Source organism: Carettochelys insculpta, chromosome 6 (genome assembly GCF_033958435.1).
Source record: "Carettochelys insculpta isolate YL-2023 chromosome 6, ASM3395843v1, whole genome shotgun sequence".
In the NCBI taxonomy this organism is placed as follows: domain Eukaryota; kingdom Metazoa; phylum Chordata; order Testudines; family Carettochelyidae; genus Carettochelys; species Carettochelys insculpta.
In genome coordinates, this window is record NC_134142.1 from 15,044,102 (window position 1) to 15,069,724 (window position 25,623).

At 39.3% G+C, this 25,623-nt stretch overlaps 1 protein-coding gene across 4 annotated transcripts in view; it reads left to right on the forward strand.

Annotated features, from left to right (window-relative positions):
* HIF1A (hypoxia inducible factor 1 subunit alpha) overlaps nt 1-23,387 on the forward strand; it is a 38,872-nt gene extending 15,485 nt beyond the window's left edge. For all 4 annotated transcript variants that reach the window (XM_074996318.1, XM_074996321.1, XM_074996319.1 and 1 more), the window contains exons 2-15: nt 4,288-4,478; nt 5,540-5,685; nt 5,784-5,868; nt 10,388-10,500; nt 11,638-11,840; nt 13,884-13,990; nt 14,191-14,338; nt 15,105-15,325; nt 15,502-15,782; nt 16,375-16,497; nt 16,768-17,162; nt 18,000-18,108; nt 20,784-20,910; nt 22,006-23,387. In XM_074996318.1, the coding sequence (XP_074852419.1) occupies nt 4,288-4,478; nt 5,540-5,685; nt 5,784-5,868; nt 10,388-10,500; nt 11,638-11,840; nt 13,884-13,990; nt 14,191-14,338; nt 15,105-15,325; nt 15,502-15,782; nt 16,375-16,497; nt 16,768-17,162; nt 18,000-18,108; nt 20,784-20,910; nt 22,006-22,157 (2,401 nt within the window). In that variant the 3' untranslated portion in view covers nt 22,158-23,387. The remainder of the gene's footprint in view (nt 1-4,287; nt 4,479-5,539; nt 5,686-5,783; nt 5,869-10,387; nt 10,501-11,637; nt 11,841-13,883; nt 13,991-14,190; nt 14,339-15,104; nt 15,326-15,501; nt 15,783-16,374; nt 16,498-16,767; nt 17,163-17,999; nt 18,109-20,783; nt 20,911-22,005) is intronic.
* The last annotated feature ends 2,236 nt before the right edge of the window (nt 23,388-25,623 follow it).

Here is a 25,623-nt window from a genome sequence, read left to right on the forward strand (position 1 = left end):
TAAGAAGGATACTGCCTGTCTGATGATTTCTCCTGTTTCAGCATCTTAATGAGCCAACAGTTCTTTTCAGCTTTTTCCCTCAGTTTGTTGCGCTCATGTGCTGGGAACTGATTCTTAACTCCTTTATCTTGGATAATGCCTTCTGCCATCTTCAGTTTTGATCAGTTCCTTTCTTCATCTTTCTCTGCATATTTTTCTGCTTTCCTCGCTATGTTCCCAGTGTCATATTTGTTGATGCCACCACAAGATTGGATTACAATTTTTTGTTTTTGCCCTGTAACTTTATCCTTTGCTGAAGTGTGAACAATGCTGTTAAGCCTCACTGTCAAAATTGACCTGAAGCTGAAGCACTCAGTGTGGAGCTGGAGGAATTCCAATTAGAATGAACCGCCCAAGAACCTTGTTATCAGCAGCCATCTCTGTCTCACCCTGGGACACTTAATCTTCACTTCAGTTTGCCTGCCAGTTGCTGTAAACTCCTGGCTTTTCTTGGTTGTAATGATCAAGTTCCTGTTGATTAACGTTAGTGAAGATGCCTACCACCATCTTGATTCCCAAGAATAAGAGAGTCCCATCCAGCATCAGCTTGTCAGTAACGTAACCAACCTTGAATAGCAGCACCAGTAGCATCAGTTTTACTAAAACTAACTGCTTGGCTAGGGGCACCATCACACAGATCCTGCACATTGTGCTGCCCTTTAGATATTCTCCTCTTGCCAGCAACCACAATGACTTACCAGAGTCACTCTTGCTGACTTCAGCTTCCTGCATGGCTTTTTGGCAGTGTGTTAGCAGTGTCCTGATGAGCTCTGTTTGTCTGTTCAAAATGGGAGTCTCAGTTTCATATACAAGAACTTTGGTCAAGAGGTATGCATAGTAAGACATGGTAAATTAAAGTCCATCTGCTTGCAGTTTACTTTTTTCAGTGCATCTCTCAGTTTGAAGAGCTGTACCATTTTGTCAGTGCCCAGCTTTCTCTTGAATTCCTTAACTTTATGCTGTAGTAAATACAGTTCAAAATCTTCATCTGTGGTCATGAACCCCTCCCATCTATGTGAATGGAGGCAGTTCTTCCTAGTTGCATGTTCAGGCTTTCCTCTGGAAGACTGCCTTCAAATTCATAAGTCATATGGGTCAGATTTAATGTTACAGAAACTTAGGGAGTTTCAGACTTCAATGCCTAAAATTAGGGATTGCCTCCAGTAACAGCTGGATTGATGCTGTAGTGATCAATTCACCAGGGTCTATTTAGGGAGTCTGGTGAATACCTACTAAATCGACCTCTGATTTGCTGTGGTGTCAGCTCCAGTACTTCACTGGAACAAGGTGACTGAGGGGAATCAGCTGGAGAATTTATCCCATCGATCCAGAATAGTGTGAACCTTGCAGTAACTAGATCCAAGCTACATCAACTTGAGTTAGGCTACTAACATAAATTGCATAGCTTAGATTGAATTTCTCTCATAGCACAGACCTGCCATTAGTCACCCAGGTCTGAAGATCTTGGCTGTAGTTAAATTAAAACTTTAGTTCTTGGGGTGCCTTCCCTCTTCCGCTTCCTCATTGCCTTGTCAGATAGAGTTTCTTACTTTTCACAGGCAATACATTTGCTAAACTATAATACTTCTTTTCAGTTGAGGAGCAAAGTCCCTGTCAGTAAGTGTCATTCTTAAAATTTTACCAAAGGTTTTCAGAGAAATGAGAGAAAATTCAGGTGACTTGAAATCAGTTCCTTGAGCACAGGTTTATATTTAACTGAGATGTTTTTTAAAGGTGGGCGCTAACAATTCACTGCCAATCTAATTCTTGAGGTTTATAATTAAATTATTATCAGGTTTTATTTATTCAGTTGGAGATCATGACTTTGTATTAGTGGTTTAAAACTGGCCTGTGGATTCTTGGAAACAATTGTACAGAAGACTTCCTGTGAGGTTGCAGGAATTAAACCCAATTATTATGGAATGAGGAAATGGCATGTAGTGATCTGAAAGAAACTACATAAACAGGGAGCCCAGTGGTACCTTAAAGTCTAATAATTTTATTATGACGTAAGCTGCCCAGTTGCAAATCGTGAGTTTGTCATAAAATAATAAAATTGTTAGTCTTTAAGGTGCCACTGGACTTACCTGTTTCAGCAAAACAACTAAAGGGCTACCTTTGAAACCTGCCAGAAGTTACTGTGTGTTTTGATTAAAAGTCCAAAATAATTGATATATCTGGCCACTTGAGATGTTACATTAATAGTAATGGTCCCCTTGGTGTGCCCTCTACCCCCTGATTTTCAGATACGGTAAGAAAGTAAATGTTAAATAAAAATGTTTACGTGGCTAAGTGGAAGAGGACTTCTCCATTACATGTCTAAATGTTTTGTGGTGAATATTTCCTTCCTACACCCTCTCCCCCTTTTAGGAAAGAGTACACAAATAATTTGTATTGTACTAACCCTGTGGGTTACTGTTTTGATAACCTGCACCTATATTTAAAAAATGAATTATATGGGTAGGGATTGTGTGGTACTTATCTGGAGGTGGGAAGTTTTAGTCAAGCTTGATATAGTGGGCTTTTGTGGCAGATGGAAATGGACTTTGGTAATTTTAGGCCATGTCTGGCTTCACGGATTTAGCTAAAGCCTGTTTGTACCTGGCTTATTGGTTTAGCTTAAGTCTGTTTAGGAATTGATTTGTTAAACATGGACCAAATTTAAGTGTGCCTATACAGACTGTGCATTGTTTCAGGTGAATCTGTTGAAACAACTTTGTGAACCCTGTGCTACTTTTGTGTGTTGGGAAGGGCCTAGCCGGTTTCCTTTTGCATGTGGCTTTTTGTAAAGGCTGATTAAGTGTGTGGTGGATTCTCTATCACATGAACAGAGGGAGGGATATCTCAGTGGGTAGAGCATTGGCCTTGTAAACCGGGGGTTGTGAGTTCAACCTTAGAGGAGGCCAGTCGCAGATCTGGGGCAGGTTAGATTTAAAATAGATCTGTCAGGGATGGTGATAGGTCCTGCTGTGAGTGCAGGGGACTGGATTTAGTGACCTCCCAAGGTCCCTTCCAGTTCTGTGAGATATGTATGAAATCTTAATCTCTGAGATTCATTGTTTTTGTTTTGAAAGACTGAGTGTTCTTCAAGCAGAAGTTACACCAAAACCTAAAGGAATTATTGAATTAAATTCTGTGAATTGGTATGACAGAGATTAGATAAGAATGATAAATATCCTTTTGCATTCATATCTGTGACTGGTGGCTAGTTGATCACCTGACTTGATGATCTTTTCTTCATAGGGAAAATATGGTGAATTCTCCTTGCATGAGCACTTTGCAAATGATGCTATGTAAAGCTATGGAAATCGGGACTATGGTCAAACCACGTAATCAAGAATAGACATTGAGAAGGAGAAAAATAGTTGTAACCTAGTTTTCTCCTGAACTAGGAACTCCCAGAAAACAGGGAAGGAAAAACAAATTTGTCAGTGGACTGGGGGGGAAAAAAATTTGCAACTGCTAAAACTTTGCTGAAAAGGCTAAGATAAAGTGATCTTTTCTGAGTGACTGTTTTTTCCTGATGGTGAGGAAAGGGTTTGGACTAGAGCTCAGAAGTGTGAGTAAAACGGTTCATGTCTTGCATATATTGAGGAAGAAGCTGCAAGGTTTAGACAAGGTCTGGCATGTTGGTTAAAAGAGCTGAGTCTAATATAAAGCCAAGATCATAGACTCTGACAGGTAGCAGTGTTGTCCATCATGCTAGGGAAGAGTGGGGGGAGAGGTGTGCTTTAGTTGAAAGAACAGTAGCTCTTTTTTGCCATGTTAAAATAAAACTAATAACATGAATGTACTGGAACATCACTTGCACAGTAATTTGGTGTGCTCAGAAAAATGGTGGTTGCTGCTTCTAGACAATCTATTTTTAAATAAACTTTGATTTATAAATCATTCTTCCACTTGCAGCTGTCATGCTCGGAAAAGCCCAGAACATTTTCCTTGAAGCTGCAGTGTATATTATAAATCTAAATGATCTAAACTGCATTTTGGTTTTTAATGATCAGTTTTTGTTTAGTCTTGTCTGTGAGGATTTTCTGTGCCGGAAATCAGAGATGCATGTGCAGATGTGGGATAAGATCTCCACTTAGATGAAAGAATAAAAGTATTCTTACAAAGACTGGCATATATCATAAAAAGGTGTGTCACCTACCAAGTAGCTTAGATATAGCAGGCAGAATTAAGTGTGTTCATGCTGCTGTGATAACGTTACCTCCAATATGTTAATAATATAAATTTTTATTCATACAGGATTAGTTCAGATCGCAGAAAAGAGAAGTCTAGAGATGCAGCCAGATGCAGAAGAAGCAAGGAATCGGAAGTGTTCTACGAACTTGCTCACCAGCTGCCTCTTCCTCATACTGTGAGCGCACACCTTGACAAGGCCTCAATTATGAGGCTGACTATCAGCTACTTACGCATGAGAAAGCTGTTAGATGCAAGTAAGTGAATACATTTATTGTGGCATACCATCAAAGGCCAGGAAGGAGGTCTGAGAACTTGCAAAAGATTGTGTGTGTGAGATGGCAGTAAACATTTTTAATAGTTAGTGATCAAAATTTGCTACATCCCTTTTATGCTTAATGGAGCATGGCTGTCAGTGAAGACACTAGAAAAAACTATATATTTTTTTTCTGTGAGGCCTTTAGAAGTTAAATAACCACATCCAGGCTAATGGGGAACTAAACTGTAAATATACACTCCATTTTTTTCACATTTACTCCTGATAGCTCTTGGATCTCAAAAAAGATGAGTAACATTCTTTTAAAAATCTCAGCTGTAAATCATCTCCACGCCCCCTGCAAAATTCATGGTCTTAAGTTTTTGGGAATAAAACTTTACCTCATCTCCACTCTACCTTCTTCCCTTGTGAGCAGGGAGACAGCTCTCAGGACCTGATAATATATTTGGTAGATCCAAGTTTAGCTTTGCTAACTTTTCAGTATCCCTGTTTGAATTAAACCACTGAAAACTGTTATTGTTGTACTGCATTTAAGATATGCCTCAGTGATATGTGTTTCAGGAAACAGCAGTAACCTAGTGGTAGCATGGGGGATGGGCTGCTGTGTAAGTCAGATGATAGTAGTTTAAACTCTGCATAATGGAGGACACGTCTAGTCAGTGCCAGGTAAAGAGGTGGCACTTAGCATGATGTTAAATACGAATGACAAACTTTTGTCATTTCATTCAGAAGTTGTTTGAGTTTAAAGAAAGATGGCATAAAAGCAAACACAGCAACTGTTGCTCTTATTTTGTCACTTTTCATCATTGTATGTGGTATTTCAAAAAGTGTCTGACAAAACTTAGTAAATTTCTGTTTTTAAGTGGAATGCTTAATCAAGACAACCGTCTCTCCACCTACATATACCAGTAAGAAAATTGTGCTCTCTTACATGAGCAACCTGTCACACAAGCTGCTAATGTGAGGTGGCTTCAGGGATCAGGCAGTAAAGTGTAAACTAAGTGAGGTTCATCTAAACAATAAAAATATTGTCTCTTCTAGGTGACCTGGAGACAGAAGCCAAAATGGAGAAGGAGATGAATTGCTTTTACTTAAAAGCCCTTGATGGATTTGTCATGGTTCTTTCTGAGGATGGTGACATGATATACATGTCGGAAAATGTGAACAAGTGTATGGGTCTCACTCAGGTGAAATATTGACACATCTTTTAATGCAAATACAATGTTGTGCCTACTGTGCATTCTTGAATATTCAGAGCTAGACTCACACTCCTTTACTTCTACAGTTTGAACTGACTGGGCACAGTGTGTTCGACTTTACTCATCCATGTGACCATGAAGAGCTGAGGGAAATGCTTACACATAGAAATGGTGAGAAGATGTTTCTATTTAATTTAATGATATGTGGTTCCTATCAGTGTTCTATATTCAGATGCTGATATTAGCAGTTTTCATATTTACTTGTATAGGAAAAAAAAGTCTGAATCTGCAGTTACCTGGCTCTTAAGACTTCTCTGGCTTCTTTAGAACAGGTACCAAAAGTATTTAAAGAAAAACATAACCATTAAGGAGAAAAAAAGTAAGTAGGGAGAATTGTTTGCTACACTTCACTTCTCAAAGCGAGCAACAAATTTAGTTGCGACATTATAGTAAGTGGTATCAGAAACAGTGGAAGTTCTTCTGAGACCTCATGCTCCTTGGGGGATTAATGTTCTGAGAGATGAGTTCCTCAGAAGTGCTTTAAAAAAGTCTCTCAGTTGTCAAAGATTGAAGGAATGAACATGTCTAAAAGATTTACAGCTAGGCAGAGTGTTTTTAAAAACAAACAAAAAAAACACTTGGTTGATATAGAAGAATTTGAAGAAACTAAATCAACTGATAATAAATCTGTATTTTTTTCTGTATTGATATTGGAGTGTTTGTGCAGGGCAGATTGAGGGCAAATCTTTCCACAGAATAGTGAAAGAAGTTACGTTCTCATAAAAGGTGTGGAAAAAAATCATGCAGTCGCTTTATACGTTTCAGATGATTTTAGATCTTGCTTCCGCATGAATTTAGGAATTACCAAAATATTTAAATTGACACTTCAGCGAATACTGATCTTTGACTGTGCAGTTAGTTCTTTATTCTGAAGTTCAGCATCTTTTGGATGCAACTGTATTTCTTGTTTTTTCTTTTTTTCTTGCTGGTTTAGAATGGAGAAAATTCATCATATTTTCTCCAACTGCACTAGTGACAATTAGAATAAATTTCCACAATCCTATTCTTCGTCAGCCATTTGCAAGCTTGTAAAAGACTGGCACGTGCAATTTTAGCTTCTGTATTTCCACTGCAGCAAATAGGAAAAAACAGTTCATATTAGGAGCGTGAAAGATTAACCAGTGGGGGCTGAAGCAGCTCCATGCCCACCTCTGACGGGGCTGCTCTGGCCATCCAGAGAAGCCCCTAGCCGCCGCAAGCCTGACTGCGGTGGAGAGAGAGGAGGCTACTTGAGGTCCCTCCCCCCCACCCCCATCTTCCCATTTCCCCTTTAATTGGTTAACCAGTTAAACCACCTTTAACTGGTTAACCAGGTACAGTAATCTCTTTTATATCTGGCAGCCCAGGGACTGGGAGGTTGCTGAATATTCAAATATTTGGGATAATAGAGAGGTATATCTAGCAGTGTGTGACACTAAAGAAAAACACGATTAGATATTAAGAAACAAACAAAAATGCATGTGGAGTTCTTCATTTACCAACAGTATTATTGTATACAGTAAACTTATACTGTATTTGCAGTGGTTTTTTGTATTTGCTTTCACTATACTGTACTTACAGAAAACATAACTAAAATGCCAGTTATTGGAGAGTTGCGGATGATGGAATGTCAGATATGAAAGTTTACTGTAAATGGGATTTTACATCCCTAGTTCAGATATTGGGTATGTGATAGTCAAGCAAAGCAACTGCGCTTATCAAAGGGGAGAATGTCACTGAAGGTAAGATTATGTTGCAGTTGGGGTATGATTTCCAGTGTGGGTAGTTGCACATGTGCTAGCTTTGACTAACTAACTGAGAGAGGACGCTAAAAAGAGCGGCACAGGTGTAGCAGCTCCAGGTGACAGCTTGGGCTAGCAGTAGCTCCAGGTGACAGCTTGGGCTAGCAGTCTCAATGCTTATGCAGGGTCTCAGGCAGGATTGTACTCGCGTGACTACGCTGGACTGCCACGTGCATTGCTGTGGCTACGCTGTTGTTTACTGTGCGCTAGTTTGATTGGAGCTAGCACAGATACATCTTTCGGAGCTGGAAATTGTGCCTCCAGCTGTGTTGTATCCCTATGCAGAGTCCCTGGAATGATCAGAAGCAGATTATAAATTTGTACAAGTTATCAAAATGCTTAGGACTTCATTGTGTGTCCTCTCACACCCGTTTAAATCAGGAGTGACTCTGAAATCAGTGGAGAAGGCTAGGTCAAAGCCACTGTAAAAGAAGAAACAAGCTCTTTTAATATTAATATTCTGGGTTTTTTATTCATGTTCTGAGCTTCCTACCATCACTGGTCCATGATTCCAGGGCTGAACTGAATCTTTTTTTCTTTAAGTAATTGCTTAAAGTACTGAACAGATGACATATTCAGTAAAGCAGAATATAAATGAGGTTGTTGCAAAGACAAGTTCTTTTTAAAGACTGCAGTTTCATAATAAGTAGCAATAATGTAGACCAGTTCTGGCATGTCTAAATTAGCCTGTTTTCAACATTGCTTCCTACCCCTTCACTCAAAAGGTCTCTTTTCTGCATATAGTTGACTTCAGTAGCAGACACTTGTTTTTGTTACCTCCACAATGGCTTTTGAATAATGCAGATTCTGTTCTGGCTCGCACATAACAGAATTATTGTTAACCAATTTCCTTCCAGTCTTGGAGCTAAATACTCTTTGGCTAAGAGAAACATTTATTAGCAATGATGTACAAATCACAACACAGTTTAGTTTCAGATTCCAGTTTGTGTTTGCAGAATTGTCAATTTACAAACAACAAAAGCTTTTTATATAATATTTTGAAAGATCTAAGTCACCAAGAACCAGTAACTGCATCATCTTTATGTAGCGCCTTCTTGGAGTAGTGCCACACATTAAGATGCTTTAGACAGAATATTCTGAAAGTAATAATGATGGTAATACTGTGCTATTATAAATTGTGGATTTCCAAATGCATGGCCTACTTCATGTGCCCAGAAACTGCTGTTTAAAACTTTGGGTTGATATGTTGTTGCTGTGATCCTTTCAACATGTTCATTCTGTTCAGGTTTCTTCTGGTGAATATCAGAGTAACTGTTTTGTCTTTGGAGTATGAACAACTCATTGTTCATGCTAGAGTGAGCCTATATTCTGTAGGCTTTCCAGTCATACTATGTGGAGTTGGTGGCCTACATTCATTATCAATGCATATCCTGCAAGCTAACCTCCTCAAGTGTCCCCATATCTTATCAGTATTTCTACTCACAATCCAATGAAGCTGCTTGCAGAATGGCTGATGAGTTCATTTTGCATTCTTTCTGCACAGTCTGAACAGTTTGTTCCTGTTTAAATAATTTGCTCTAATTCAGACTTCTCATTTTCATGAGGCCACTTAAAAAAAATTGGCCACTAAATGTTTGTTTAATAGATCCAGATACGCTACAGTTAGGTGATTCATATAGACACATAAATGTGTTCCATTAATACTAGGTTGCACTAACATTTCTCCATTGACTTCAAGTTTTGAAAAACACCTTCAACTCTTTTACTTCATACTTAATATACAATTATTTCATGTTTAGAATATTCTGATATCTGAAACCAGGGACTTGGACACACTCTTAACTCCTGTTGTCATAACCCTGGTGCTATAATGAAAGAATTCTGGGGACAGGGTGTGAAATATACCTGTTAATCTGTCAACAATTCTCACTTTTTGTCCTCCCCTGCAATCCTTTGCCTAACTTCATGTTCTGTGTTTCTGCTTTGTGCTAGAAGCTCTTTGAATCAGGGAGCTGTGACTCCTTAATTTCTGTAAAATCCCTTGCAGCACTGCAGATACTATAGAGATGCTTGTTAATACAGGGTCCCTACAGTACGCATTATTAAGAAGTTCAAAAAAACATGTAGTCCTGCGGCACCGTAGAGACTAACAAATTTTATTAGGGCATGAATTTTTGTGGGTAAAATCCACTTGATCAGATCAGTGCAAATATTATAAAGAATACATAATATTTCCACCCATCTGATTGATTGGGTTTTACCCATGAAAACTCTTGACCTAATAAATTTGTTTTTTAAGGTGCTAAGAAGTTGTGATGCTCCAACAACAGTCTTGTTGAGTGGCTAGGCATCAGCTTCAGTCTCAGCTTTGGATCCTGCTGTCTGATATAAGGATGTTACCCTTACTAGATCATACGTCATCAATTCTGAATTTATTTGTTTAAAAATACTGAAAATCTAGAGAGAAAAAATTGTAACAGTATGTCTAGCCCTGTTTTTCCTCCACCCACCATGAGTTATTGGGTATGGCAAGGGTTCATGCTAATTTGCCTGTGTGTTTAAAATAGAGATGGGGAAGAACAGTACATTTTAATTCTGTCTTTTCCATCTGCCCTCACATTTAAATCAGGGGGTTACACTAAATTGGTTTGCAAGACCAGCACTGTAATTTCCTCATTTGTCCAGCTCAGAGTGAAAAACATACCTGAAAACTCCTCAGATCCAAACTGACGTCAGGCCTGAGAGCATGCATCAGTCACAGAAAATAACGGTTTCATCCCTACTTTCATGTGTTGTTTAGTTTAGTCACATAGGTAGTTTTGCTGCATCCACTTGCAGCTTGTGAAAGTGAAGGAGTACTCATGTTTTGCTTGATGCTTTTTTATTAGGTCCAGTGAAAAAGGGCAAAGAACAGAATACAGAGCGTAGCTTTTTCCTGAGAATGAAGTGCACACTCACCAGCAGGGGAAGGACAGTGAATATAAAGTCTGCAACCTGGAAGGTAACCAACCATGGGGCATACACAGATACTGATATGACTAAACCCTTTGCTTTTCAGATTTCATAAGGTTCAAATAGCCACATTTGGAACAGTGCAATTTAGCATTCTCCAACTTTTTGCTGATTTGGTAAAACCTACAATGCACTCTTGTGACTCTAATACTGTGTGCTGCCTTCAACTTTGGATCTAGAATGTAAGTGACAATTCATGTTAAAAACGAGAACTTTTCCATACTGAACTTTCAACTTAAGTCAGGAGTCACTCACAGTAAAAATTTTGTGTGACGCTTTCTGCTTTTAGAATAGAATTAATTAGGGTTACATCATGAAGATGACTGAACCTTTACAGTGTATGACAGTCAAGGTAACTTTGCGAAGCCTAGCCTTATTCTTCTTTTGCTGGTTCTTCCCCACTTTTTGTAACGGGAATAAAATATTGTTAATTGGAGTCTTTTTAAAATAGATCCATTTTCTCTAAAATATTTTAAAAAATCACTTTTAATATATCCTCTGACTGTACTCTATTCAGAATGGGTTTTCTTGGCTTTCCATTTTATGTATTTATGATCAGCTCTCCAGTCAAACAGTTCTGAGTTCAGACTTGGGGGGAGGTGGAAAGTGATTGCCTGGCTTTTGTCTTTTAGGAATATTTGGAGTATGTTGGAATTATCTCCTTCCACCTTCACACCCCTCAAAGAATGCAAAGTACAGCTTTTCTTCTGCCTCTGTTTCAAACAGAAATATAAGCAAACACCATCTGTTGATGCATAATGCCACCAGTGAGTGATTACAATCATATGTTTTGGTATAGGAGCAATTTTCAGAGATGACTCAATTTTTTTAGTATAAATTCAGTGAATACCAAAAAGATGAGAAGTTGGTAGTCAACTCGGTCAGCTTCACTTTATTTAACGTGCATCATGTAAGTGTGAAAGAAATTTTTATTTTACCGAACTATAGCAGATATGACACCCACATTGCCCGAGTGCTGCTATTGCATTTTAGTTATTTGGCACCAGTAATTCACCTAGGAAAGAGGGAGAGCAGAACGATACTGCTCTCTTATGAAACTATAACCCCTGTAATCTCCTTTCCCAATGCCATTTACTTAGGTATATAAATGATTTTTTTGCTTTAGGTACTTCACTGCACAGGGCATGTTCGTGTGTATGACACCTGCAATAATCAGGCTCATTGTGGATATAAAAAACCTCCCATGACGTGCTTGGTGCTGATCTGTGTACCTATCCCTCATCCATCAAATATTGAAGTCCCTTTGGACAGCAAGACATTCCTCAGTCGCCACAGCTTGGATATGAAATTTTCATATTGTGATGAAAGGTAAAGCAAAATAAAAGCTCTGACAAACATTCAATTGTTATAGTAGTTTTTATATATGTAGTTTGATTTCTTGAGTTCACATGTGATAGTTCAGGTTTTACTAGCTTGCCATTTAAATAACTGGTCAATATATTTTATATAAAAAGCAGGGTATTTTTTTATCTGAGACATTTACTACCTTAAGGAAATAATTCCTGTATGGAGTCATCACTTATGGAACCATTTGAATGGTAGCACCATTCATCCAGAAGGATCCAAAGTAACTTTAAAAATTAGATTCCCCTTTTTCCTTTACTCATCAGTGAAGTGAAGTATCAGAGGGGTAGCCGTGTTAGTCTGGATCTGTAGCAGCAACGAAGGGTCCTGTGGCACCTTATAGACTAACAGAAAAGTTTAGAGCATGAGCTTTCGTGAGTTAACTCACGAAAGCTCATGCTCTAAACTTTTCTGTTAGTCTATAAGGTGCCACAGGACCCTTTGTTGCTGCTACAGTGAAGTGAAGCGACCTCTGGAGTGGGAGTGTATCATAGTTGCTAATTTGAACGTTTTGTATTTCTTTATAAACTTTTCTTGACCACTTCTGAGCAAAAATGCATATATCTGATTTGCTCATATTGCAAATTGGAGTTTTTCAAGTTCAGAATATGGAACAGGAACTTTACAAAATTTGATTTAAAACTCAGTCAATACCAGTGCATGCTATTTGAGCCTCTATCAATAGGGTTGCTTGGGTCTGATAGTTAGAATAAGCAGTGGTCAGAGACTTCTTATGTGAATTGTTGCTTCATCAGGTTGCTGTTAGATTCAAGCAAATACTGTACATTGGTGCAATTTCTTCATGCAAACTTGTTCTGAGGGAACTGCACTAATCGAGCACGTTTAGTGAGAACTGCAATTCGTGTGTTCTCTTCCTCTCTGGTTTCTTTTGACATAAATAGTTAGTGCTTGTTTTTTTTGGTGTGTGGACAACACTGTCATCTAGTGGTTAAAAGGAATGTGACTTGATTTAAATCCAATATTTAAATATTTTCACTTGTGAAAAATTAAGCCAGGATTACTGAAATTTCAGATTCTCATTCCTCTTAAAATAACAATTAAAGAATAAAATAGTTCTGAAGTTGGTATAATGTATTATCTGTATTTGATTTAATTTATGAATATAGTATTAGAGAGAGTGTGTGTGAATATAATATTAGCACAAGTTGAATATTCCATCCTGTAAACTGCTGTCCTGTATTTAGCGAGAACAAATTGATACATAAGAAGCTGAGATTTGATTTTTTTTTCTTTAAAAATAACCAGAAGCGGAGGGTTACGAACGTTCTATCTAGTAGTAGAACCATGCCTGAAAAACTAGTGTGATAGGACTATGAAATCTTTGAGTTAGGCAAACATCAGAAGAGACAAGTTCCTTCACTTTAACCTTGCTTGAAAGGAAAACATTCATTTTAAACACAGCTTTGTTACTGGCAGTGTATTCATCTGGGTGTTTCTGGTTTGGAAGAGATTGTATCTTGAGAGCTATTAATAACTAAATTAAATGGTTGTGTTTTGTGGTCATGGCTACAGTACCTTGCTCTTGGTGACCCAGTATTGCTGACAGCCAGAAGCTGGGACTTGTGAAAGAATAGGTCACTCAATAATTATCCTGTTCTGTTCATTCTCACTAAAGCACTGGTACTGGCTGCTGTTGGAAGACAGGGTCTTGGATTTAGATGTTGTTAGCAGTGGAGGGATAGCTCAGTGGTTTGAGGACTGGCCTACTAAACCCAGGGTTGTGAGTTCAGTCATTGAGGAGGCCTTGTCGGGGTCTGGGGCAAATAGATAAACAAAATATCTGTCAGGGATGGTGTTTCCTCCTGCCAAGAGGGCAGGGGACTGGACTCAAATGACCTCCTGAGGTCCCTTCCAGTTTGAGATGTGTGCATCTTTCTCTCTAGGTCTGACCCAAGAGGACTATTCTTATGTTATCCACTTCTCCATATCTGCTTTCGCTTAACTCTTTTTTTTTTTTTTTCTTTCCCCCTTCCCTCTAACTTAAAGAATTACAGAACTGATGGGATATGAGCCAGAAGAACTCTTGGGTCGCTCCATCTATGAGTACTATCATGCTCTGGACTCTGATCATCTGACCAAAACACATCATGATAGTAAGTGGAAAGACAGACTATATATAACGCTGTGTAATTTAGGTCCTCTAGATAAGGTAGGGATGGGGTTGGGGTGTATTGAGGGAAAACTAATTGGAAGTTTTTAAAAGCAAGTGTGGATCTGAAGTGATTACTGTGTATGTTTTGGTTTGAAATAATGGAGTAGCTTTCCATAGCTAAAGTTGACCTTTCTGCCTTAGTGTTCACGAAAGGGCAGGTGACTACAGGACAGTACAGAATGCTTGCTAAACGTGGTGGATATGTCTGGGTTGAAACTCAAGCAACTATTATATACAGCTCTAAGAACGCCCAACCACAGTGCATAGTGTGTGTGAATTACGTCTTGAGGTAAGCTGTGTGGAGTTTGCTTTTTGAGTGTTTATTATAGATTGAGACAAAGCCCAATGCTGCTGTGTTTAATGTACACCAGCTGAGGATCTCACCTAATTTTAGATAGGTTCTGGCACTTACTATCTCCTTTACACAGAACACTTTCCAGTTGCCTAGAAAATTGCATTACCAGAGTTAAGGGAGCAATAAACTGGGAAGTAGTCACTCTTTAACTTACACATAGAATTCCAATTGAAGTCAGCGGGGAATCCTGAATGTAGAAGCTCCTGAATCCCATGGTGTTTGATTTGTTTCAGTGGTGTTTTAAGTCTTTCAGTCACAGAGCATTAGTTAAAATATAACTTTTTGTTCCCTGCTGCTGCTTGGCGTGACATTTTGTGTTTTTAATCAAAGCTTTTGTAAAAATCACTGTGCTGCATTGTTGACTGCAACTTGCTGGTTTTGGAAATCTTTTGAACTTCAAAATTGTGACTCAATATGTAATAACCACTAAAACAGCTTATAATTGTTGTAAAACTGGTTAAAAGAGTTCCAAGCTGTCCTAATTACTTTATCCTTTTATTCCATCACAGTTAGTTCATGTGACCATTGAAGTGGCAATGATAGATTTAAAAAAAAAAAAAAAAGTCTCCTATTAATGAAAATACATATAATATGAGCCAAAGGGGTGGCGGGGGGAATAAAGTTGGTAGAATTGCTTCTGAAATTTCTACGAGCTGCTAGCTGTTCTTTAAATAATCCTATTCCTTTTTGGTTTTGACAGTGAAATTGTCCACAAGGAGTTGTTCTTTTCCCTTGGACAAACTGAGTGTGTACTGAAACCAGTGGAGTCTGGTGATACAAACATGACCAAAATATTCAACAAAGTTGACCTGGAAGATACTAACAGCCTCTTTGAAAAACTTAAAACAGAACCCGATGCTTTAACGTTGCTTGCACCAGCACCTGGAGACACGATTATCTCTTTAGATTTCAGCAGTAATGGTGGGTTTGTGTTTAATTGAGAGAGCCTATCGATTAATAATATTAGTGTATGTTAAAATAGAAGAAAATAGCTTTCCAGTATCACTTGCCTAACAGCATATTTCAGCTATTTAATGAGGTCCACAGACATGCTCAACACTTTTATTTAGGTTGATGGTTTTTTTTAATTTTTATAGAGTCTGATGAGCAACAATTTGATGACGTTCCTTTGTATAATGATGTAATGCTCCCCTCATCCAGTGAGAAATTGCAGAATATAAATTTGGCAATGTCCCCACTACCTGCGTCTGAAACTACAAAGCCACTTCGTAGCAATGCTGACCCTGCGCTCAATAGAGAAGTTGTATCAAAGCTGGAGCCAAATACGGAACCACTGGAACTTGCGTTTTCCAGCCGCCAGAGGCAAGAACAGCCAGCCAGTCCTTCTGATGCAAGCACCAACCAAAGTTCACCAGAGGTCAGTCATGCCATTGGGGAACATACTCACTCATTCAAATATGTGTGTCGTAGGCTTTTGAGTAAATTTCTGGAGACAATATGGCATGAACCAAGTTTTTAAATTATTGGCATATTGCTTTGATGGTATTTATAGATTGCAGCCATGTAATCTTATATCTACAGCATGACCTGTCAAAAGGTTACTTTTTAGTTTGAAAGCTATATTTTCAGTTTTGTAAAAATTAGAGATTAAATGTGCATATAAGACGTGACTGCTCTTTGAGTACGTTTTCCAAGGAACTTTAGATTCAGAGAGATCATTTATTGCAATCAATGAGTGAGTTATAGTAACTCCATATGTAAACTTCTGACACATTTGTGTGTTAAAGTGCTTAAATTGTCAGTCGATTAAAACTCATGATGGTGAAAGTTCCGGGCACATTTAGAGAAATGCAAATACTATCTAGTCCCATTAAGTTTTATTAAATTTTTCCAAGTATATTTTGGCTGAATGTTGCATGTTCTTTAGAATGAAGCCCTAGAAGCAGTGCAAAATAATGTTGAACCATTTGAAAATGTGTTCTTAAAATTGAATTGGATTGTCTTGACAGGCCCACAGTCCCAGTGACTATTGCTTTGATGTGGATAATGATATGGCTAATGAGTTTAAACTGGAATTGGTGGAAAAACTCTTTGCAATAGACACAGAAGCGAAAAATCCATTCTCCACTCAGGTGTGTACATTTAAGCTAAACTTACAGGTCATCTTAAGCCTATGTATTGAATTTTTAAAATTAATGTGCTTAAAATCCAGGAACTATTTCTGAAAACAAAAGAGTTGGTAGCTAGTTTCTAAACAGCTTGAGATATTTAAAAATGGATCTCACAAAGTACTGTTTCAGAGGTTTGGAGAGAGAAGAAGTGGCAGACTATTGATAGAGGCATTTCTGTGTGTTGCACATATATGTTAGCTACTTCATTTACCCATTATATTATTCTTTCAGGAAACTGATTTAGAGTTGGAGATGTTAGCGCCATACATCCCAATGGATGATGACTTCCAGTTAAGATCCTTTGATCAGCCACCTTCACTGGAGAGTGGTTGTGCTAACTCTCAGAGTGTCACCAGTACCATTTTTCACCAAACTCAGACACTGTCTCCTGCCACTGAGGAAATAACACCAGTGAAAACAGAGTGCATGGATGACATTAAGACTCTAATTGTTTCTCAGTCTCCTGTCCTCATAATCAATGAACCCAACAGCACCCCAGCATCACCATATGGTGGGAATCGAAGTCGAACTGCATCGCCAATCAGGGCTGGAAAAGGAACATTGGACCAGACGGAGAAATCTTATCCAGGAACACCTAATTTGTTAACAGTCACTTTCAGTAACAGGTATGTTAAGAGAGAGGCTGAAATTCTGTTACCTGCTAATTTTGACACAATCAGATTTGTAATACGTTTCTTTACCAGTACAATAGATCTTTACTGTCTTCCTTTGTAAAGCATACATTGTTATTAAACTTGTTGAAAAAGTGATCAAATAAGATTCTAAGTTTAGTGCACGTTAACAGCAGTCTGGAGTTAGTTTCCCAGAACCTTCCTTGCATTTTTATTTACATCAAGCCTTTTTGTAGAAAACAAGAAATGCAACTATTCATACTCATTTTTGTTCTGCTTCTCTGCCTACCTGAGTTGCACAAATAAAACAGTCCATAGGTCAACTATGAGAGAGGGTATAATAAGTGATGTCCTGTCCAGTGTGTGATGTGATGTAGAGACATAACTAGAGTCTTAAACTTACATGTGAAGCTTAAAATAAGATACTTCAGTATGGACAATGGGCATCCAAACAGATTTATTTCATTAGTGTCATCAAATCAGAATTTCAGTCCACTTGATTTAAAAAAAAAATCACTTTCGGCGCACAGACATGCGAAGTGAATATTTTAACTCCTCTCTCCAGGCCCCCTATCCCAGAAGGAACAGCAAAATTACACTCTCTTTTTCCCTATTTTTTCCTCCAGAGAAGAACTTTTTTTTTTTTTTTAAAGACAGTTTTCCATGGTAGGATCAAAAGTTTACAAGATTTAAAGTTAGAGTTCTTCCTAATTATAGACAATATAGACGATTAGGACACTTTGTAAGTGAAATAATTTATTTTACAAATGTTTCTGAAAGACTGGTTTGTGGGTAGTAGAATCCTTAATGGACTGAATCCATTTCTCTTAGATCTGCTCCAGTGGATGAAGAGCTAAATCCAAAGATGCTAGCTTTGCATAATTCTCAAAGAAAGAGAAAGATGGAATATGATGGCTCCCTCTTTCAAGCAGTGGGAATTGTAAGTTTTTTGTATTATTTTAAAATTAGCTTATTGTTTCCAGAATTAAGCATTGATGCAGATGCTTTACTTTAGCTAGTGCCATAAAGCAAAATCCTGTGACCAATTTAAGTGATTACTTTGGTAACATAGTTCAGTGGTTTGAGCATTAGCCTTGTAAACCCAGGGTTGTGAGCTCAGCGCTTGAGGAGGCCAGTTAGGGTCTGGGGCAAACAGATTTTTTTTTTTTTTTTTTTTTAAAACTGTCAGGGATGGTGCTTGGTCCTGCCAAGAGGGCAGGGGACTGGGCTCGATGACCGCTCAGGGTCCCTTCCAGCTCTATGTATATCTCCATATTTTTATGTCACCAGTGGCCTACGCACCAAGATGTAGCAGACAGGGCTTAATACTACTTCTGCATCATCCTGAATGCAAACCCTAATTTAAAAAAAAAATGTTGTTGCTCTGATTGCCATATTTTCCCCATATAAGTCATTTCAACCAGTGATGTCACTGATAAAATAGCAAACGATCCATACAAGCTTTGTGTATTGCACAAAGTTACTGTAAGTAAGCTGCTGTTAAGGTTTCCATTTATAGTGTCTTTTTTTCCCTTACATAATTTTCTGTTTCTCCAGTTAGCTACACTTTGTTTCTGCTTAAAGGCAACTCCTTTCTGTTCTTGTTTTTGAGAACTTACTCTTAGGACTTTGCACAAACATTGATGTAGTTTTTTTACACTGTAGAGCATGCTGGTCTGTACACTGGGTCCGGACATTCTTTACTACAGGCTGCTGCTTGTGATGCAGCTTTTAAAAATACATTGGAATACTAAGATTTCAAAATAAATTGATCAGCAGTTAGGAAATGTGAACTGCTGTGTTGCACAATAAAATATACTAAATATGGGCAATGTTTTTGTGTAAACCTTACTGTGAAAATGTAACTTTTAAATCTGCTAAGTGTTGACTCATTGGTCTGCAAGCTTTTTACATCCAAGGCAGTTTTTCTTGTTTATACAGGCTTTACATATTTAGAAAATTCTTAGCAAAAAAGTTAAGTGGTTTAAAGTGAAAAGAAATATACCTGAATATTTAAGTCTCTCGGATATTCGCAGCATTCCACTATCTTTGCTCTTCTATGCACTGCACCCAAAGAGAGGACACAGTTTCCAAACTCAGGCACAAATATTAACATTCATGCCTGCAGTTGCCCAGTGCCTAAGCATTTCTGTAGATAGTTTGGGTTTACTTTTTCTTGCTTTCTGGTTCAGCAGACTTATTTTCTTTCTTGTTCCAGAAAGTACAGATTTCCTGCTGAGATACACACAGCCTCCTGCTCTGTTCTGTGTCCCAGAATCTCTTGGCTGCTGTTGTCACAAGTGGTTCTAGAGCCAGACCTGTGATTTAATGGGTCGGGATTACACATTGGTAGGACCCTATCAAATTCATGGTCCATTTTGATCAGTTTTGCAGCCTAGGGGCTTTAAAATCTATCAATTCCATGTTTTGATTGCATCTGAAATTTCAGAGTGTTGTAAATGAGTGTCTCAGCCCAAAAGATTCCTAGAAGTGGGTTTGATCTCACCCAGGATTGCTAGGAACCTCTGACTGGGGCATTCCCAGTAGCATGTGGTGGATCAGAGGTCTGCCTCCAAAATAGCAAGAAGAAACATTTTTTCCAATTTAGTAAAAAAACACAATTCAAAAGCCACAATGCAAGGGAGTACAAGATGGTCCTTAATGTCAAACCATACTTTTTGTAACCCCTATTTTAAGAACAGTACATGTACAGTGATTTGCAATGTGATACATATTTACTGCAGGATGTTCACAAACTTGTTACATATTCTACTTCCTCACACTTTACCTGTGTGTTTGTAACAATGTCTTCCTGACTTTCACTTCCAAACCTTTTAGCTTTCTGGAGGAGGCTGGGGTAGTTATCCAGTGTTTCGCAATCACGTATCATTTGCTATTTAGATACGAGTTGTTTTGGGGCTTTTAGATGTTTATCATTGATCAGAAATAATCAGGAGGGATTTTTTAACTTTGGAATTAAAACATCAGGAGCCACAAAGAAGTCCTTAAAGAGCTGCAGGTTGCAGACCCTTGTTCTAGGGGAAGGGCTTATTTCACAGTGTGTCACGTACTTTCATGGCCCCTACACCTTGGCATGAGAGCAAAAGAGAGGAGGCAGCTGAGTTGGGAGGCAGGATAACTGGCATGTGGGAACAAAATTCACATCATGATTTGATATAAAAACTTACCCTTTTGTGCATGTCAGAAATAAGAACACCAGCTATGCCTTCGTTCTCTTCCTTCCGTGTTTTTTATTAGAGATTTCTGTTCGCATCTGTAAACTCTGCTGCCACCGCAGACGGTGGTAGTGACTAGCAAAGTATTAAGGGATGGTGAATGGGGATGGTTGAATGTACACACACATGCGTGCATGCACACAAAGATATTGAGGGTGGTACTTGGTTTTATTAAATGTGTCCTCTTTTTACTTTTCTTACCTTTTTCCTTCAGACTATCCTTATAGCAAGTTGCTCTAACACTCATGTACTGAATTAATTTGGTTTGAAATAGTAGCAGCATGTTAGTAACTACAGTGAGGAGGAGGTGATTGATTTCCTCTTGACATTTTGTGATCTGTAGAAATAAGATGTTTGTTTGTTTGTTTGTTTTTTTAAGGGATCTTTATTCCAGCAGTCAGGTGACTGTGGAACGAATGCATCGCTTTGTTGGAAACGTGTAAAAGGATGCAAATCTAATAGCCAGAATGGAGTGGGACAAAAGACAATCATCTTATTATCAACTGGTTAGTGTTCATGGGTGGGAAGGGTGTGTGTGTGTAAACTCGTGTTAAAGCTGTATTGTTTAGTGCACTGGTTCCCAAACTTTTTGGCATCATGCCCCCGCCCCCCTTTTGATTTTTGAGAAGCCCTCACGCTGGCCCACTTCTTTACAATCAACCTTTAACAAAAAAGTCAAGTTGTAATTTAAAATAAACACACAATCTTGATGTAAAAATGTTATTGAAAATTGAAAATAAGCGCACACAGTTTTTCTTGGCCCCTTGTGGGTGCCTGGTTCAGCCCCAGCTGGCCAACTGCCTGTGCCCTGTGCCAGCCAGCCAGCCAGCTGTCTGAGATCTGCCCTGCCAGAGCCACCTGCCCGAGCCCTGTACCACTGGGGCCAGCCACCTGCCTGCCCACCTGCAAGCCAACCACCCAAGCTGCCCAGGCCAGCCGCTTGCCAACCCGAGCTGCCCCCAAATCCTGCACAACTAGGGCTGTCCGCCTGCTTGCCAGCCTGAGCCACCAGAGCCCCATGCTACTGGGGCCAGCTGCCTGCCTGCCTGCCCGCCAGTCCAAGCCACCTGAGCCCTGTGATGCTGGGGCTAGCCACTCAAGCCCCAGAAGTCCTGCAAGCTGACCGGCCGCCCATCTCTGCAAGCCCCGCGAGCCAGCCACCCACCCAAGCTCCCACTCCCCCCACAAAGCCAGGCACCACCAGCCCCCCATTCTTACCCCATCCTGCTTACTTGAGCCAGGTGAGCCAGGCACCCCAGCACCCCATCTAACCCAATGCTCCTCCACCCCCAACCCACACTCACTCATCTTTGCATGTGGGTCTTCGGCAGCTGCCTGCTTTTTCTAGCGGCTGCACCAGGTTATGCACGTAAAATGGGTAGGGGCTGAGAGCCAGCAGCAAAGGCCTGCTCTTTCTTTGGGTGGGGGGAAATGATGGAGGGGGGGCTGGGTTGCCTTGTGCCCCCCCCCTTGAATTTCTGCACACACACACCCCTCCCCCAGTTTGGGAAACCATGGGCTAATGAAACTTGCTTCCTCCATAAACTTATTTTGAGAGAGGTAAAATGAAGTAAGTAACGTACGCGTATCTTCCTTTTTAGATATAGCAAGTAAGCTCCTAGGGCAGTCAATGGATGAGACGGGACTACCGCAACTTACCAGTTATGATTGCGAAGTAAACGCTCCCATACAAGGCAGCAGAAACCTGCTACAGGGTGAAGAACTGCTCAGAGCTCTGGATCAAGTTAACTGAGTTTTCACAATACTTGTTCTTCTTTGGACACTGGAGAATCATCACCTAAAGCAGTCTATTTATATTTTCTATATCTGATTTTAGAAGCCTGGCTACAATACTGCACTAATTCAGTTAGTTCAGTTTCAATCCTCTTACTATTTTACTTATTTTGACGGTCTCTTTCATATATCCTTCATGTAACAACTCCGTTATAGCACATTTTCATAATTCTTTGGTACATACAGTTTAAGTCCATTACATTTATACATCCTTGCAATAGCAGCTTTGAAATACACACCTATTTTTAAAAGCATATTTATTTTTTAGGATGGAGAATTTGTCAGTGAAAGATTCTTATTAATAATATGTCAACACAATATAACTGACAATACTTCCATCCTGCTCTTCAGAAGTAGCTGGAAGATGTATTCTTTCAGTCAGTTCTTTTCAAACCAATTTTTACTTTAATGATTTTTATAAGAAACAACAATGCTTTGCAGCAGTGCATTGTAGCCACAATCGCACAATATATTTTCTTAAAAAAAATACCAGCAGTTCCTCATGCAATATAGTCTACGTTTATAAAATTAGTTTTTAAGGAGAAGACTCTTGTGGGGAGTTTTTGTTTGTTGCCTATGAAATCATGTTTAAATCTGGAAGTTGTCATTGTTTTAGTCATGTTGTAATATAAACTGTGTTCCTAAATGCTGCATTATGCTTATGACTAAAATGAGCGTAATAAGTAAAAAAGGGTTTTATCTGGAAATGACTAAATATTTTATTTGGATCCATTCTCTTAATTTACAGAGAAGGTTTGATGTTCCTAAAGCAGTCACTTTGCCAGCTTAAAAAAGACCCTACCTGTAGTTGTGGAAGTTCATCCTAATATTGTGTATCTGATATTAAATCTAAATGTTTTGCTTACCCTGTGTGGTATAGGTGATATTTCAAGCGGTTCGTAAGACATCATGCATTGTTTAGCAAAGTTGCCTAGTACATCATTGAGTTGCTCAGTATTTGATGTTTTGGTTTTATGCACCTTGTTGTTAACATCCATGTTTTCATGTAGATTTCAATAACTCAATATATTTTAGAAACTTTTTTATTTTGAATAAATAGTGTCGGAGATGTCTTATTTCCTATATGTACTGTACAAATTTTTCATTCACTTGTTCTTTTTCTCTTTGTGGTTGGATCTAACACTAACTGTATTGTTTTATTACATCAATAAACTATATGTGGACCAGGCTCCCTTGGGCAGTGTATCTTGATTTCCTTTTTTATGTGGTTACAGCTAATCATTTAACAGATTTCAGTAAAAAAGACGTTAAAAAGGAATCTCCTGACCCTGAAGCCTATCGAGTCAGCCACTTACCTGAGCCTATTAAATACTACATACGTTTTCAGGATATACTTGTGCAGTGATTGGTTATAGCTTTTTAAGTAAATGTTTATTTTTTTCTTTTTATGATGCACCCTATCAAATATTAAACTTAAAATGAAAGTGGGAGGGAAAAATACTTTGTGGTAACAATGGCAAATCTCTCCCTATTCTGCCAGATACCAGCAGCTTACACTGTCAAGGTGAACTAGCAGAGACAAAGTGTGTTAAATTTGTCAGACAGATCAGTTAAATTTGGACACCTGGCACTTGGTGCCAAGGTAAGTGTTCTCAGCTTAGTACATTAGAATGTGGTGTCAATAGCACCAGTCTGTCACATATACATGGGTGATAGTATAGCAATTCTTTTTTTAAAAATCATGCTCTAAGCCAGTAGTTCTCAGTCTGTTTACCATCATGGGTGGCTATGTGGACAACTGTCTTATGTGGAATGCAAACAATACAACCTGTGTGGCCCTGAGGATGTCACATGGGCTGCTGCTGTATGCTGATTGGCCCACAGGCTGAGAACCACTGTTCTATGTAATTTTTTTTTAAACTTGAGACACAATGGGAATCTAATGACAAACCTATTTTCAATAACTGTGCCTGTAAAGTTCAAATGCAGAAGAATATATGAAAAATACATGTTTGTGACCTTTCACACTGGATAAGTGTTGTGTCCAGACTTGTAAATATGGCCTTTAAATACACGCTCAAAATAATACAAAGGAAAGAAGGGTTACCAGTCACTGTTTTGATGGCCTCCTGGCCCTTCGATGACATTCTGCTGTCATTCATCTGTCTGAGAAAGTTGCAGCAATTAGTTTCTAAAAGATTAATGAATTTATGAAGTGAAAAGCATGTGTCGAATTCTTCATGACTTGCAAAGGCAGCTGCTGTCTTTTTGAGGAGCACTCCACGGTCCTCCCCTCCAGTACATAGGTCTAGAAATCGGATTCTCCAGTTGGCATCTCTAATGCCCAATTAGGCATTTGCAAAGCTGGTCTCAGTCTCAGGCAAAAGACTATCACTCCAAAAATCTCCCTCCCTTGCACCAATGGAAGTTTGCCCAGTAAAAGATACTTTTACTTACCTTCTCTCTCAACAGACTTGACTCCTCCCAGCCTAAATGTTTTTTGTTAAACCTGTCTTCTATCATCCTACTTCCTCTTGCCATAACACTGTGGAGCTTATTTTAGAGGTATCTCCCTTGCGGATCTGTTGACCCCTTTCTAATCAGCACTTACCTGTGGAAGATAATGAATTAGCCGGTGGAAAAATTTAATGCCTCAAAAACGTAGAGGTAGAAAGGAAAAACTGATTGCATGCAACCCTAGTTTTTTATTAGTCAGCAGGAGAGGGGAAGTGTCCCTGCTCTTAAAGAGGGAAGCCCCAGCAATCCAGGGAGATATTAGAAAGCGCAGACCATTGGAAGGGTGTTTGTGTTAAAATGACATTGTCATGCATTAACAAGCCATTGGAGAGTTTCTAGAGGGTACTGATTGAAATGTTGACCTAAATATTACTGGTGCACAGCAGGCTGCATTTAATTTTCCCATCCCATTCCCAAAGGATGAATTTGGTTATGTGCACCACTATGAAGGTGATGTCGATTCTTCCTTCATAGTGGTGCACATAACCAAATTCATGTTGTGGTGGGGGGGGCAAGGAGTTCAGTGTGGAAGCGGGCTCATGGCTGAGCCAGAAAATTGGGGCATAAGGGCTCTGGCTGAGTGTGTGGACACTGGGATGAACTGGGGCAGAGTGGGGGGTGCAGGAGGCTGTGCGTGGGCATTGGGGCAAGGCTGTGGCAGGGGAGTTTCAGGGCTAGGGGACTCCTGATAGGGAGGTCTGGGCTGTCCCAGACACCTAGGACACTGATCACAAAAGAAAGAGGGCAGTCTTGGAGTGGACTGTTGCAGAGGAGTTGCCACAGCAGTCAGGGGACCTGGCCACTCGGGCCACTGGGGCTGGGCCATGGTTGCTTTGGGGCTGGGAGAAACACTTGGTTCAGGCTGACTCTCTCCTGGCTGCCAAACTGGAGTCTAGGCTAGGGGTGGGACAGCCCTTCTCCCCTCCTTGCATGAGTGCTTTGAGCTC